The sequence below is a fragment of the Pezoporus occidentalis genome, unplaced genomic scaffold, assembly GCF_034315485.1.
Source record: "Pezoporus occidentalis ecotype Australia unplaced genomic scaffold, CSIRO_AGI_Poc_V1 ctg17, whole genome shotgun sequence".
Classification (NCBI taxonomy): Eukaryota; Metazoa; Chordata; class Aves; order Psittaciformes; family Psittacidae; genus Pezoporus; species Pezoporus occidentalis.
The window spans coordinates 2,588,244-2,600,304 of NW_026913531.1; the positions used below are offsets into that span (position 1 = coordinate 2,588,244).

Genomic DNA, 12,061 nt, shown 5'->3' on the forward strand with positions numbered 1-12,061 from the left:
GCAAAATACTCACCTGTTTTTCTTAAGCTTTGCTTCGGCTTCTGTTACCTGTTTCGTCACTACTGCTATTCTCCCAATTGCATCAACCTCACCATCAGAATTTGAAGGGGGCAAACTGTTTTTCAGTGGATCAGACTTAATTAAGCGCTGCTTTTCACGACTGAAACAGATGTTAAAAGCAAAGATATTCAGTAGCTTCAAGATACATTTCAGTGGGTACTACAAATAGTTTTAAAATCTTCAAAGAAGTAGCAGGACAAGATCTCAAGTTAAAAGAAAAATTACTTTTCACAACTGCAAGGGCAAGCAAACAACTAAGTCAGTCCAAATCCAAGGGCTTTTTTAGACTCCTACTTTGTCTTACTAAAAATTGAATAGGGAAAAAGCCTGAAGATAATGGCAAGGTTTTCAAACTCAAGTTTTCCTTCCAATTACAGAAATAGACTAGTAAAGGAACACAAAGAATATACAATTTACATTAACAACTCAGCTGTACCTGGCAATCTCTTCTTTCAAGAGCCTGTATTCTATCTTCTTATCTTCTGGTAGAGCCTCTGGAGTTCTCATTGGATCATTTTCTTTCTCCGATTTTGGAGGAGCTTTGATTTTTGATGCCTGTTACAGTGAGGTTCAAGTCAATACCAGTCACACTATTTTAAAACACAGCTATTAAATACTATTTTTAAGAGGCACTTCAGCACAAACTTAAGGCTGTTCAAGGCTAGTAAGATCTTTTAAAGCCAACGCTTTTTCCTTAAAGATGCATTGAATTTTAACTGAAAAAAATGAAACTAAAATACATTACAAATTCTATCTCCAGGATGACATCTTAACCAATAAAATTATTTTAATTAGCTTGTGCAAACCAAATTACATTGTAGTGGTGCAGACAGGAGTAATGTAGTCACTTGTGCCAGTTTCTAATGAAACCCAGTATTTCTTGACCAAACTCTAAGGTTAAACTCCATATAAAAAGCACAATAATTAAAAATAAGCCTCCTAAATGCTAACAGTTTACCTCAACATTTCTTCTTGCTTCTTTTATCATAGATTCTAGTCCTCCAAACACACTGCTAGTTGAATTAGATGGCTCTCCATCAGACTCGCTATCATCTGAGTCATTTAATGTAACCACAACAGACTTGTGTTTTGGAAGCTGTAGGGAGAATGGAAGAAGTTTTATAGCAAGAAATAAAAAGACAGATTTAACTAAGCACATATTTATTAGTAGAGAAAAAAAAGATGTTATCTCCTTTTGTTATTGTAGCACACTACTACTGCATTGAAAGAAAAAGCCTCAGCATTTGTGCACCTTCACTATAAGATGGAGATAACACACCCATTTCTTGGACATGAGACAGGAAAAGCATTTTCAACCTGTTTCCAAGCATCTGCAGCATGTTTAGATCTCTTTAGTCACACATACAAATCTCAAACCTCTGACTCCAACACTTCCTGAATTATTTCAACTGTAGTGAAAATCATCTGACATTTGCAAGCAATGTTGTTAAGTAACTGAAAGGTAACAATCAACCAAATATGAATAAGAAATATGGTGGTAGATCTACCAGAATTCCCTCAGATTTCTGCCACACAGCTGTGATGCCTTTTGTCCCACAGTTATACTTAGCTGACCTTAGTGAGCTGCTCAGGCAGTTAAAATTGGCAGAACACCAACAGTGCTTAAAGAACAAAGGAAACAAGATTAATCACTTTTTGACAACATCACTAACTGAAACAGCTCACTAAAGTTCAGATGACTGCCAATTCCAGCGCAAAGAAACAAGCAGACGATTTAATTTAGATTAACCTCAAATCTCTGGAATTAGAGCTTGAAGAGAAGCGACTAGTTCCCATTTCCAAAACTCTTCTTCCCATCTCCCAGTGTAGGTCTGGACAGTTACAGTTACATGTTCAACCCTTAGCTCAAGACAAGACCTCTTCAAAGCTTTGTCTTCCAAAAGCACACACCCCACAAAAAAAAAACATCACCCTGAAAAATACCCAATTTCCACAATTGTTTCTTGTTGATATTCTCTAATTCTTAAAATAAGGATCGTATCTGCTACTTCTGAATGTACTGCAGTTGCATCATTTTCGCACCGCCATAGCACAGGTAGGTGAAATTTCAATGTATAAGACAGAACAAGGCACCAGTCCTCTCCTTGCAAATATTCTGTCTGTAGCTCTACGGAAACCTAAGTTAATGCCACAAGGCCTTCTCATCTTCAGATGCCAAATACACACCTTCAATATCACTACCTTTTAGTATTAAAAGACCAAAGCTGCCAAGCTGCTTTTGGCACAGTTGTGTGAAGTAAACCATCTCTAACTGCCTTCCCCGTTTTTCTTCTAGATGAAAAGCTGATAGTAGGGAAGGCAAAAATCCACATTTCTCCAGGTGTTTACTCCCAGGTGCTATTTTTTGATGTGGTTCAGCAAAATGTATAATCAGTAAAGTAACACTAGGCAACTACCATCACACTCCTTCTGCAAGATTAGCTTCCGCTGCTGGGGAACTATAGCCTCAGTTGTAATGCAGGCTCTCTCTATAATGCTCTAAGACACATTCTCAGTTTGTGGTGAACAGACTCCGAGTGTCCATGACTAGTTTGAAAAAGGGTTACCAGATGCCACTGAAAAAGCAAACCAGCATCTGTAGCCTATTTCACGAAGCAGAGTTCTTTAACTCCACACCTAGCTGATCCAAACACAAGGTATTAATCCATCAACTTTAACTGAGCAACAGGCACTGCATTTCCACTGCAGGTTTTTTAACATTTACATAAGAGCACAGCTGATAACAGACTTTCATTATGTTACTAAGACAAACTAACAGCTCCCCAGTAACATGTGTTCTCCCTTATTTATGCAAACCTCATGTTCCCTCAATTGAAGGTTTTTTTTAGAATAGGTTTAGGATTTAAACAGAAGAACACAAAAAAAGTTTAAGTAAATGTGAAACAATGACAGGAAAGATATTAGCATGTCCAAATTGAAGAATTACTACAGTTATAGCTAGAATTTAAAATAGATTATGAAGATGGGTACTGACAAAAAAAAAAGAAAACACCCATTCTAAGCTTAAGAGCATAATTTTCCTACAGAAAGGAAAGTAGGCCTTAGAATGACCAAAAAAAAAAAAAAACAAACACACAAAACATTCAGGTCTCTACCATCTTAAGGTTTTGGGTCCATATCCCCCCCCACCATTACAGCACCAGGTGACCATAAGTGATCGTACAGTCTGTATTTTTTGAGCAAGAAAGTTGTTGGCCAGCTATAGCTAGGTTTGACAGTGACGTAGCAGTCTGAAAGATACTATATATTTATCCAAATTTAGCCAAAAAATTGGTCTTAGAGATGACAGTCACTGACAGAAAAGCAAAGGTATGGACTCAATCATACTACAGTATGCATTAGAGAATCTGCATGGGAAAGAGCTGCCACAAACCAAGCTTTACAACATATGCTGTTAAAATAATCACAAATTAGCCTCTGTGTATGGTTCACTGACATAAATAGTCAATTACATGGGCTTCAGTCTGGCCAGTAGTTTTATCAACACATTTTCAACAACCCAAGAAGACTGCCAACATCACAAATCAAATGCTAGCTGCACATACCTCCTGTGACCATTCAAACGAAGATCAAGTTATAAAATATGGCTTAAGCTAATATAACAAGGTCTGCTGCTGCCTGAGAATACTCTCTCCTCATCTTCCAAATGCACTCACAGACATACCATTCACCAGCACTCTTGTGCTTCCTCTGATGCTTACACACTGTTCACTGAAAAATTCCAATTCCCCCTAGAAGGAAAAATAGCCATTTCCCCACCCTAGGTTAGTTTTCTAACCAGTTTAGCATATTAACCAGGTTAAAGTGAGGTCTGGAGCATCAGTCCTATTAACCAAGTTAAAGTGAGGTCTGGAACATCAAACATCAGTCCTATTGCTTAAGAGAAAAGGAAGACACCATGTGGCCAAGACTGGGAGAAAGAGCAACACCATCACTTTTTTGGCAACACAGTGATTAGATTGGCTTAGCTACCATTGCACAGCACCCTTTAGTCTGTGTTAATGTGGAAAAGAATGTAATTGAACTATATTTAGTCTTTCTCAGTTCAAATGAATGCTGTTGTGTTTGATGCTCTCAAGCTGTATATTTTTACTTTGGTGTGAAATTCTAGAAGAGCATACAGATCCTTAAAGTTATGGATAATTCAAATTTTTAATGCTCCACCATTCTGTGCTGCATCACTAGAAAACCTCAAGTCTGCTGCTCACTTGAACTGAGGGTAATTTCAACTTATTTTCTTACTAATAAAAAAAAACATTTTCTTACAGTGATCACTGCTCGTGGAAGCCTCGGTACTCTAACAAGCTTTGTATTTTGTACCCGTGGCTGAGACACAGTATTGATACTGACAGTGGTCAAATTGCTTCTTGGCACAGGCTGCAAGTTATCTGGAACAGGAGGGGACGATGGACCACTGTTACTTGAAGTTTCCTAATAAAATAAAACGGAAATATGGTCATAAAAATATGCACTATGCAGAGCTATTAAAAAAGACAAACATAAGCATAAAAGCGGGTTTGATACATGCCTTGGAACTGTGATTCAGGCAGACTATCCAAATATTGCAGATAAAATTCTGCAATTCTGCAGCAGTATTAAACAAGGCACACAAGAACATGTCAGTTATTCACAGGTCAATTGCAAAAGATCTGCGACTTATTAATGAGATCAAAACAATCTATACTTTTAAACACACCGTTATTCTCACTCCAAAAACAAGCAGAACACAAAAAAAAAAGTTAACCTCTGGCAACTCCTTTTGCTAGGCTGTTAAAGGAGTGTCTTGTTTTCTGACAGCTGACTAATAATAAGCTTTTTTTCTGCAGAAAACACAATCCCCATTTCCCTATACATACTCAATTTTTAGTACCTTGAAGTTTCATAATTCCTTCATAAATAAAAACCAAGCTGTAATTTACAATTCAAAGGGTGTTCTGGGGTGGCTTTTGGTTCAGTTTCTTTTGAGGTGGCAAAGGGTGACGGAAATTCAGAGCCTTTTCTTAAGTAATCAGAAAGGCAGCATTAAAAAGCCCTGGCTTTTTAATCTTACTTTTATTATTTTAATATTAATTTATTTTTTTTTAATGTTCACTTGGCAGGTTACATTTAATTTTGATCAAGACTGCCATCTAGAGGTTTAGATTAAAAAAACAAACAATGGAGTACCTCAGATCTGAAAGCTCGTTTGTTGGCTAAAGATTTCAGCAATTCTTCTCTTAAGAGCATCTCCTCTTCCTCTTCCTCATCAGCAAAAGGAGGTTTTGGTGGCTGTTCAGGCTCTTCAGGGGGAAGCGGGGGAAGAGGTGGAGGTGGCTCAAGAGAAACACAAGAAATACCCTCTGCATAAAGCTGGCTCAGAGATGGTACAGGCTGCTATAAAAACGAAAACAAGGGTTTGAAACATGAAAATTACTATTACTTTATGATTATTTAGTAGAGGTTGAGACCCAAATTATTTTATGGTTTAAAACTAATTCAAACTGCAGTGGTTTTACTTCACTGTCAAAGGCCACTGCTGAACATTTAGTTAAAGATAATGCAACACTGTTACATTTGGATAATAAAGTAGTACAGGCATACAAACTACACATAAATGAGAATAGGAACCAGAGAAAAGCCACAAAACCATGGCTGACCAAACAGGGTCACACTGCTTGAAAAAGCAGTCCTTAAGCAGTTTTACGAATTTGTCTTAGCTAACAAAATTACCGTTTCCCTCAGTTAAAAATTCAGAAGCTGTCATGGCAGGAAACGACAACTTTCTATTGCTTTACTGAGGCAGCTAACAGTCATTCAGTGACGAGAAGTAGTGAGGAAAAAAATTCCCAAGACTAATTAGATTCCCAAGGGACTCTTACATGAGAAGACAGAAAGCATACAGTCAAAATGAAGAAAGTCTGAAAGCACTAATCAGCTACATTTTTGGCTGGTTTTCCCCCACGTAACAAGGTAACAATTCAGAGAATAACCGTATCTACATATGTGGCCTAGGGACAGGAGGCAAAGTTGCCTTGCACTAATAATTCCAATTCATTATTTTTCCTTATGTGCCTCAGGCTATTTTTGCTTTCTGTTACGAAACAGCACAGCTCTAACAATGAAGAGAAAAATATAGATCAAAAGGGAGAATTTCCATTTAACAGGAACTGGATCTGCCAAAACTTTGCTGAAATAGGGTTTTAAAAACCAAGTCTATCAGTTCAAGGGAATCACCAAACAGAACTATATCAAAAACAGAATCCAAATTTAATCCTAACTTTAGCATTACAAATGAGATGCAATGAGAATTAGCAGCATTTAAAAAAAAAAAAAAAACACAAACAAAAACATGCTCCTTTCAAGGTTACTTACTGGAATTGGAGGTGGCAGTGGCAAGGAAATTGGTGGTACTGGAGGTGGGAAATATCCTACTGGACACTCAAAGAAAGGAGGCTGTGCTGGAGAAGAAGCTGTAATTAAAACAAATTATTGAGCATAAGGAATTTGTCAGGTAATTACTAAACACCAGCTCATGCTTATAATTCAACTGGTTTAATGCAGCAGCAGGAGACAAATGTTTTTACTACGCATCAATTTTAAAGTTAATACTAGACACAGCACAGTGCATTTATTTCTTACATACATGTATATAAAAATAGTAGTTACCTATCCTTTTTCTATCTTATATATGAAATGCAGGTACATCCAAACAGTACTACTAAAGTAATGATTCTGAATGATTTAGCCCTCTTTGATTTAATTTGCAAGAATCTACCTTCTTAAATGAGGTATCTCAACACATGAGTCTGATTACTGGCCACAAAAATACAGTGCAAGCTGGGACAGAAGCAGACCAAATGCACAGCTGATATTGCATTCTGAAACATAAAACTAGAGTTTGAGACACTTCAAGAAGAGACAATTCATGTAGTGTATGTGCCTGAAACAGCAGGTGCAGTATTTTAGCAAACTAGCAATGCATAAGGAAGGCTGGCAAGAAAGGACTAAAAATGAGGGGAAAAAAGGAAGAAAGAAATATGGAAGATGAGAAGCAAGAGAATAAAGATGGCCAACAAAGCAGAATACTTAATGATGCTTTTCTCAACATTTCACATGCTGACTGCCCCCAAAGTCAGGCTGCCAAGGGCCTTGGCCTGTCCAAGTATATCTGAGGATGGAAATGCTGCATTTCTAGTTAACCTGCTCTAGTGTTTGACCATCTTCTGTGAAAATTTTCCCTTGTATCTAATCTGAATTTATTTTGTTACAATTTAAGCATTGCCCCTTGTCCTTCTGTAGCGCACTCCACAGAGGTCAGAGTTTGGCTCTACTTTCTAACTGCCCCACTACACAGGTGAAAACAGTAGTAAAAGCCTTCTTTAGCCTTCTCAACACAAACCCCATTCTCCCAGTTCCGGTCCATAAATCAAGTGCTTGAGTCCACAGTGAACTTTATCAAAACAGGCCTTAGCCAAAAAAGCCCTTTGCTAGATTCCTAGTACATCACTATCCTTCTGCTATGAAACCAGAAAACTGATACAGTCCTGTCAGCGCTTAGCAACCCATTACAATCACAGTACTACAACCTGCACCACAGATCACTTCTACCACCCAAAGCCACACGGCTGACTCACATTTCACTTGATGTTCATTGGAACACCTGTTTTTGTAATCCTGCTGTCTATCTAGTCAACACCAGAGCCCGCCCTTTCTACATAGGTGCTTGGAAATGTAGAAGTATAAACTCCACAGCACTGCAATGAGAACAGTATAGCCTCAAAGATCTTCACAATGTTCTCCATCTCTGATGTAGTGGTAAAGAGAGCCAGCATTAAAACAAGACAGAATTCACTCACTTTAAAATGTAAGTTCTGTAACTGCTACATTACAAAAGACTTTACTTCCAAAATGACTCATTTCCTACTTTTAAACTATTGTTACCAATCAACATACTAAAAAAAAATTATACAAGTCTTACCTGGAGAGTTAGTTTCACTATCTGTATCCATAGCAACTTCATCATAATTATCATACTGATATATGCCTCCTGCACTATCTGTGGATTGCTTATCCACCGATCGTCTCAAGTCTGTATCTGAGGACTAAACACACAAAAAATGTTATTTTATTTAGCTGGTCTTATGTTATTCTTTTGGCAGAAATCAACTAAACGTAAATTTCAGGACAAGGTCCTTATAATTTTGTCTAATTGTTTTATAAATATAATTTACTTAGTTTGTACAAAAAGCAAACTGAAGATTACGTTTTAATCAAATCCACTGCTGGTGGTAACTTGCCAAATTAATAGTTTTAAAACTGGATCTCTTGAGAGAGGGGTGGTCACAATAGACAGCAGTTTTTAAATACCTATCAGGTCATTACCTACCTGTAAATTGCGATGGCTAAATACATATTTCTGAAACACTGAAGGAGAATTAAATCCTTTATTATTGCTGTTTAGCCATCATGGCAGTCACCAAGAACACTTCAACTACCCTTGTTAGAAACAGTACAAAATTGCACAACTATCATCTTCACTATGACAGCAGTTATGTGTTTAGGTGAAACATGTTCTGATTCTTCTATGACTGGTATCTCAGGTGGAGAACCCTTTAACTGTCCCAGAAGAATCACATACCACATTGAAATGTGTCTAGAGAATGACAACTAATGTATCGGATTTGTTTAAAGAATGCCTAACATTATATACATGCCAAACAATATTCAGTGAACACTGAACACAGGCAGAACAGGTAAGCATGACTTCTTAGGACTCCTCAATTTGTACCTTTCAAAGGCATATAGTAGACGTTTTGGTAGCTTTTAGAATTCCTACTGTTTAAACACTTTTAGCCTCAGTTTTCCACTCATTATTATAAATGGGATTCCCCTATAACATGACCTCAAATCAGGAAGTGCCAATTCCCTTTGCTGTAGTTTCATTTTTCCTTACAGCATCAGTAGCTCCAAGCACTTGAAGCATTCAGCTGCAGCAGCTGTACTGCTCCCATGACGAAAGAATTAATGCTGACAGAAGTCATTTTCTTTGTAAGGTACCAATGTTTTAGAAACAGAATATTAGCAATTCAAGTGCCTTTTGCTAATCTCAAGAGAATGAAGACAGCCTACAAGTGCAGCATGACCAGTTCAGTAACACTCCTCCTTCAAAAATTTGACACAGTTGTGCCATCCTGTGATGAGGCTGAATTAATTATGTTTTGTGCCTGAACATATTTTGTACCTTGACAAATTAAAAAAGTATGCCAGGCAACATTTTGAAAGAAGCAGGCCACTGAAGTTGTGTAGACATAAGTTTGAAGATGCAGAGACAAAACTGCGATCTAAGAGAAGAAAGCAAAGGAAGTCTGGTTGATCGGTTTGTGTTAAATTACAGGCTGCTCTTTGCTTGCAACATTCAAAGTATTTTAAAAGGAAAATACCACTGACTTCCAAATATACAAGTCACACAAAACTGATCTTACAAAATCCAAAGGGAATGCCTGTCTAGCATTGGATTAAAACACTGTAAACACTGAAATACTTTGAACTTTTTTTTGGGGGGAGGTAGAAGGAATGGAGAATGATGGACACACATGAGACAGAACCAGGATGGGCAAGACAGAAATAACTCAATCCCAAATATAATCCCTGAACACCACATAACAAATTTGTTACCCTGCTTCTTGATCTCCTCTTTCCTCCAATTAGTTTCATAAATCGATTGTACTGCTCTTCATGATTTGAGAGGTCCCTAATTTTCCTGATTTCTTCTTCTCTCTTTCTTCTCTCCTCTTCCTCTTCTTGTTTTCTCTGGTCTTCCTCTTTCTGACGTCTGTCTTGTTCCTTTTGCTGTTGCAGCTTCTTTGATGTCTTTGTCTGTTGTCTCCTCAAAGTTTGCCTGGCTTTAAATAAAAAGATATGTGATTAACTTCACCTAAATGGTTCCCCCTAATCCTAGATTCTTCAAGAGCTTTGTGCAGATAGGGTTTTAGAAGGATTAAAGGCTCACTGCCCAATGTTTCACATAATGTATTATGTTAGATGTTTATTTCAGAGGCCATGCTATTTAAAACCATTTCAGGAACATTAAACTTACCTGTAACACTAGTTTTTTTAGTTGAATGTGCTTTTGTACTGGCTTTGACTTTCTGTGTTACACTTTTCGGCTTTGTTAATTTTTCTTTGCTTTCCTTCAACACCTGTTGTTCTTTTTGCTGCCATTTTTTACTAGCAGACTGAAGTGCAAGAAGCCTAAGTTGCAATTCAGACATCTCATCCTCATCATCATGCAGCTTCTTGAGAAAAGAACAAACAAGACAAAAAGTCAGGAAGCATTATGTAACTTTTTTTTTTAAATCTTTCAAATTCTGTCCCAAAATTTTTACCAAGAGAAAGCTTAAAAATCCTACTGTACTGCTAATGTCATTCATTAAGAATAGACTGTTTCTACTACTGAAACATTTCTGGACTGCAGTTTGGAAAAAGCCATCAGAGTATCATAATGCAATTATTCCTCATCTACAGAGGAATACTCTCTTACCTTTTCAGATGTAACATCTGAGCTTCTAAGCTTTCGCACTGATGTTTCAGATGTTTTGTCTTCTGTACCTTCTAAAAGAAAAATACCACATTTTTGAGCAATTGTACAAAGTGTAAAGTATAGCAAGTAGCTTTTTGTATAAGAACACACTAACAAACATTAATATAAACTTGGCATGTCTCATGAAATTCACATCATTGTGATGCCATCAGCCTAAGGCAAGATTTGTCATTTCCTAATCGTTCTTTCTTAAGTTGAGACATATTTCCTCAAGAGCCAGTAAAAACCAGATTTGGAGGCAAGGGGAGGAAGATTTCTTGCCATCTGTTTTATGCCACCACCTCCTATCAGCTGCTGTCCTGAGCATCTCAGATTCCACCAGCAGCTATTTTGAGCAACTGGTCAGTCTTTTGCAGCATCAAATATAATGGCACAAAGCTGCATCTAGGAACACACTTGCTCCGTTCCATGCTAACAAAAACCGAAGAGAGTTATCCTATGGAAATACATAATAAATGGTTATGCTTTCTTGCTAAACACTAAGATGTTGACATATTAATTTGCTAGTCTGCCCAAAAGCCATATATCCATCTGATTATTATATAGTGTGTAGGTATATACACATTAAAGTATTACATTTTACATATAATATACATAATGCTGTATACTATTACATAATTATTATAGTTTGAAGCAACTGATATAATTGATAGCAAAATTACAGATCTGTAACTCATGCATATAACCACATATGTTTATTTGCATCAGGGGAAGGAAATAAATATTGAGAAGTTTAGCAATCTTTTCCTGTATTAGTCTTTCCTCAAAGAGAGTTTCCTTCCCACAATTCAAATTGGTAAAAAACGTTTGCACTCTATACTGCTTTTACTCTTCCTAACATTTTATGAAAGGTCATATTCAGAAAACTGTTGTTTAAACTATATATAGATATATACTTATTATTCTAGAGGACCTTATACCTAAACAAAAATGGCACATAGCTAATGCTGGAGGTCTTCCTGTTTGCACATGCATGCATTTTTTTAGAAGTACAGATATAAAAGGAAGAAAACTAGTATCTAATACATGTGTGTATTCTAAAAGAAAACTCCAAAAATTCATTACAGTTACCAAAGATCTTAACCATGCAGTCCACAGGGTGGAACTAGGGAAACACAGATGGTACAGTAATTTCTGTGATGCAGACACAGACACATGCAGGGACACACTGCACAAACTGAAATGTTCTTTCAGACAGAAGGGGACAACACAGGCAGAACAGACTAATGGGCAAGAAGGAAAGCGGGGAATATGGTAAAGTGTGCCAGAGCAGTTGAACCACAGAGAATTAATTCTAGCAAGAGACACAAACCTCCCTGACCTTAAAGACAAGTTCTTCAACTTGAACAGGTCTGGAAAACATCCAGTACACCATTTAAAAACAAATATAATGGAAAAACA

The 12,061-nt window shown here is 37.0% G+C and overlaps 1 protein-coding gene across 5 annotated transcripts in view; it reads right to left on the reverse strand.

The window, feature by feature from the left end:
• The window catches only part of ZFC3H1 (zinc finger C3H1-type containing), a 40,643-nt gene that overhangs the window by 22,205 nt on the left and 6,377 nt on the right, over nt 1-12,061 (reverse strand). For 3 of the 5 annotated variants that reach the window (XM_062613741.1, XM_062613738.1, XM_062613742.1), the window contains exons 3-12: nt 10,601-10,671; nt 10,157-10,355; nt 9,736-9,962; nt 8,039-8,162; nt 6,433-6,530; nt 5,248-5,454; nt 4,348-4,512; nt 1,019-1,156; nt 497-615; nt 14-160 (exon numbers count right to left, since the gene is read on the reverse strand). In XM_062613741.1, coding sequence (XP_062469725.1) covers nt 14-160; nt 497-615; nt 1,019-1,156; nt 4,348-4,512; nt 5,248-5,454; nt 6,433-6,530; nt 8,039-8,162; nt 9,736-9,962; nt 10,157-10,355; nt 10,601-10,671 — 1,495 coding nt within the window. The remainder of the gene's footprint in view (nt 1-13; nt 161-496; nt 616-1,018; nt 1,157-4,347; nt 4,513-5,247; nt 5,455-6,432; nt 6,531-8,038; nt 8,163-9,735; nt 9,963-10,156; nt 10,356-10,600; nt 10,672-12,061) is intronic. The other 2 variants (XM_062613740.1, XM_062613739.1) reach the window with 2 other exon arrangements.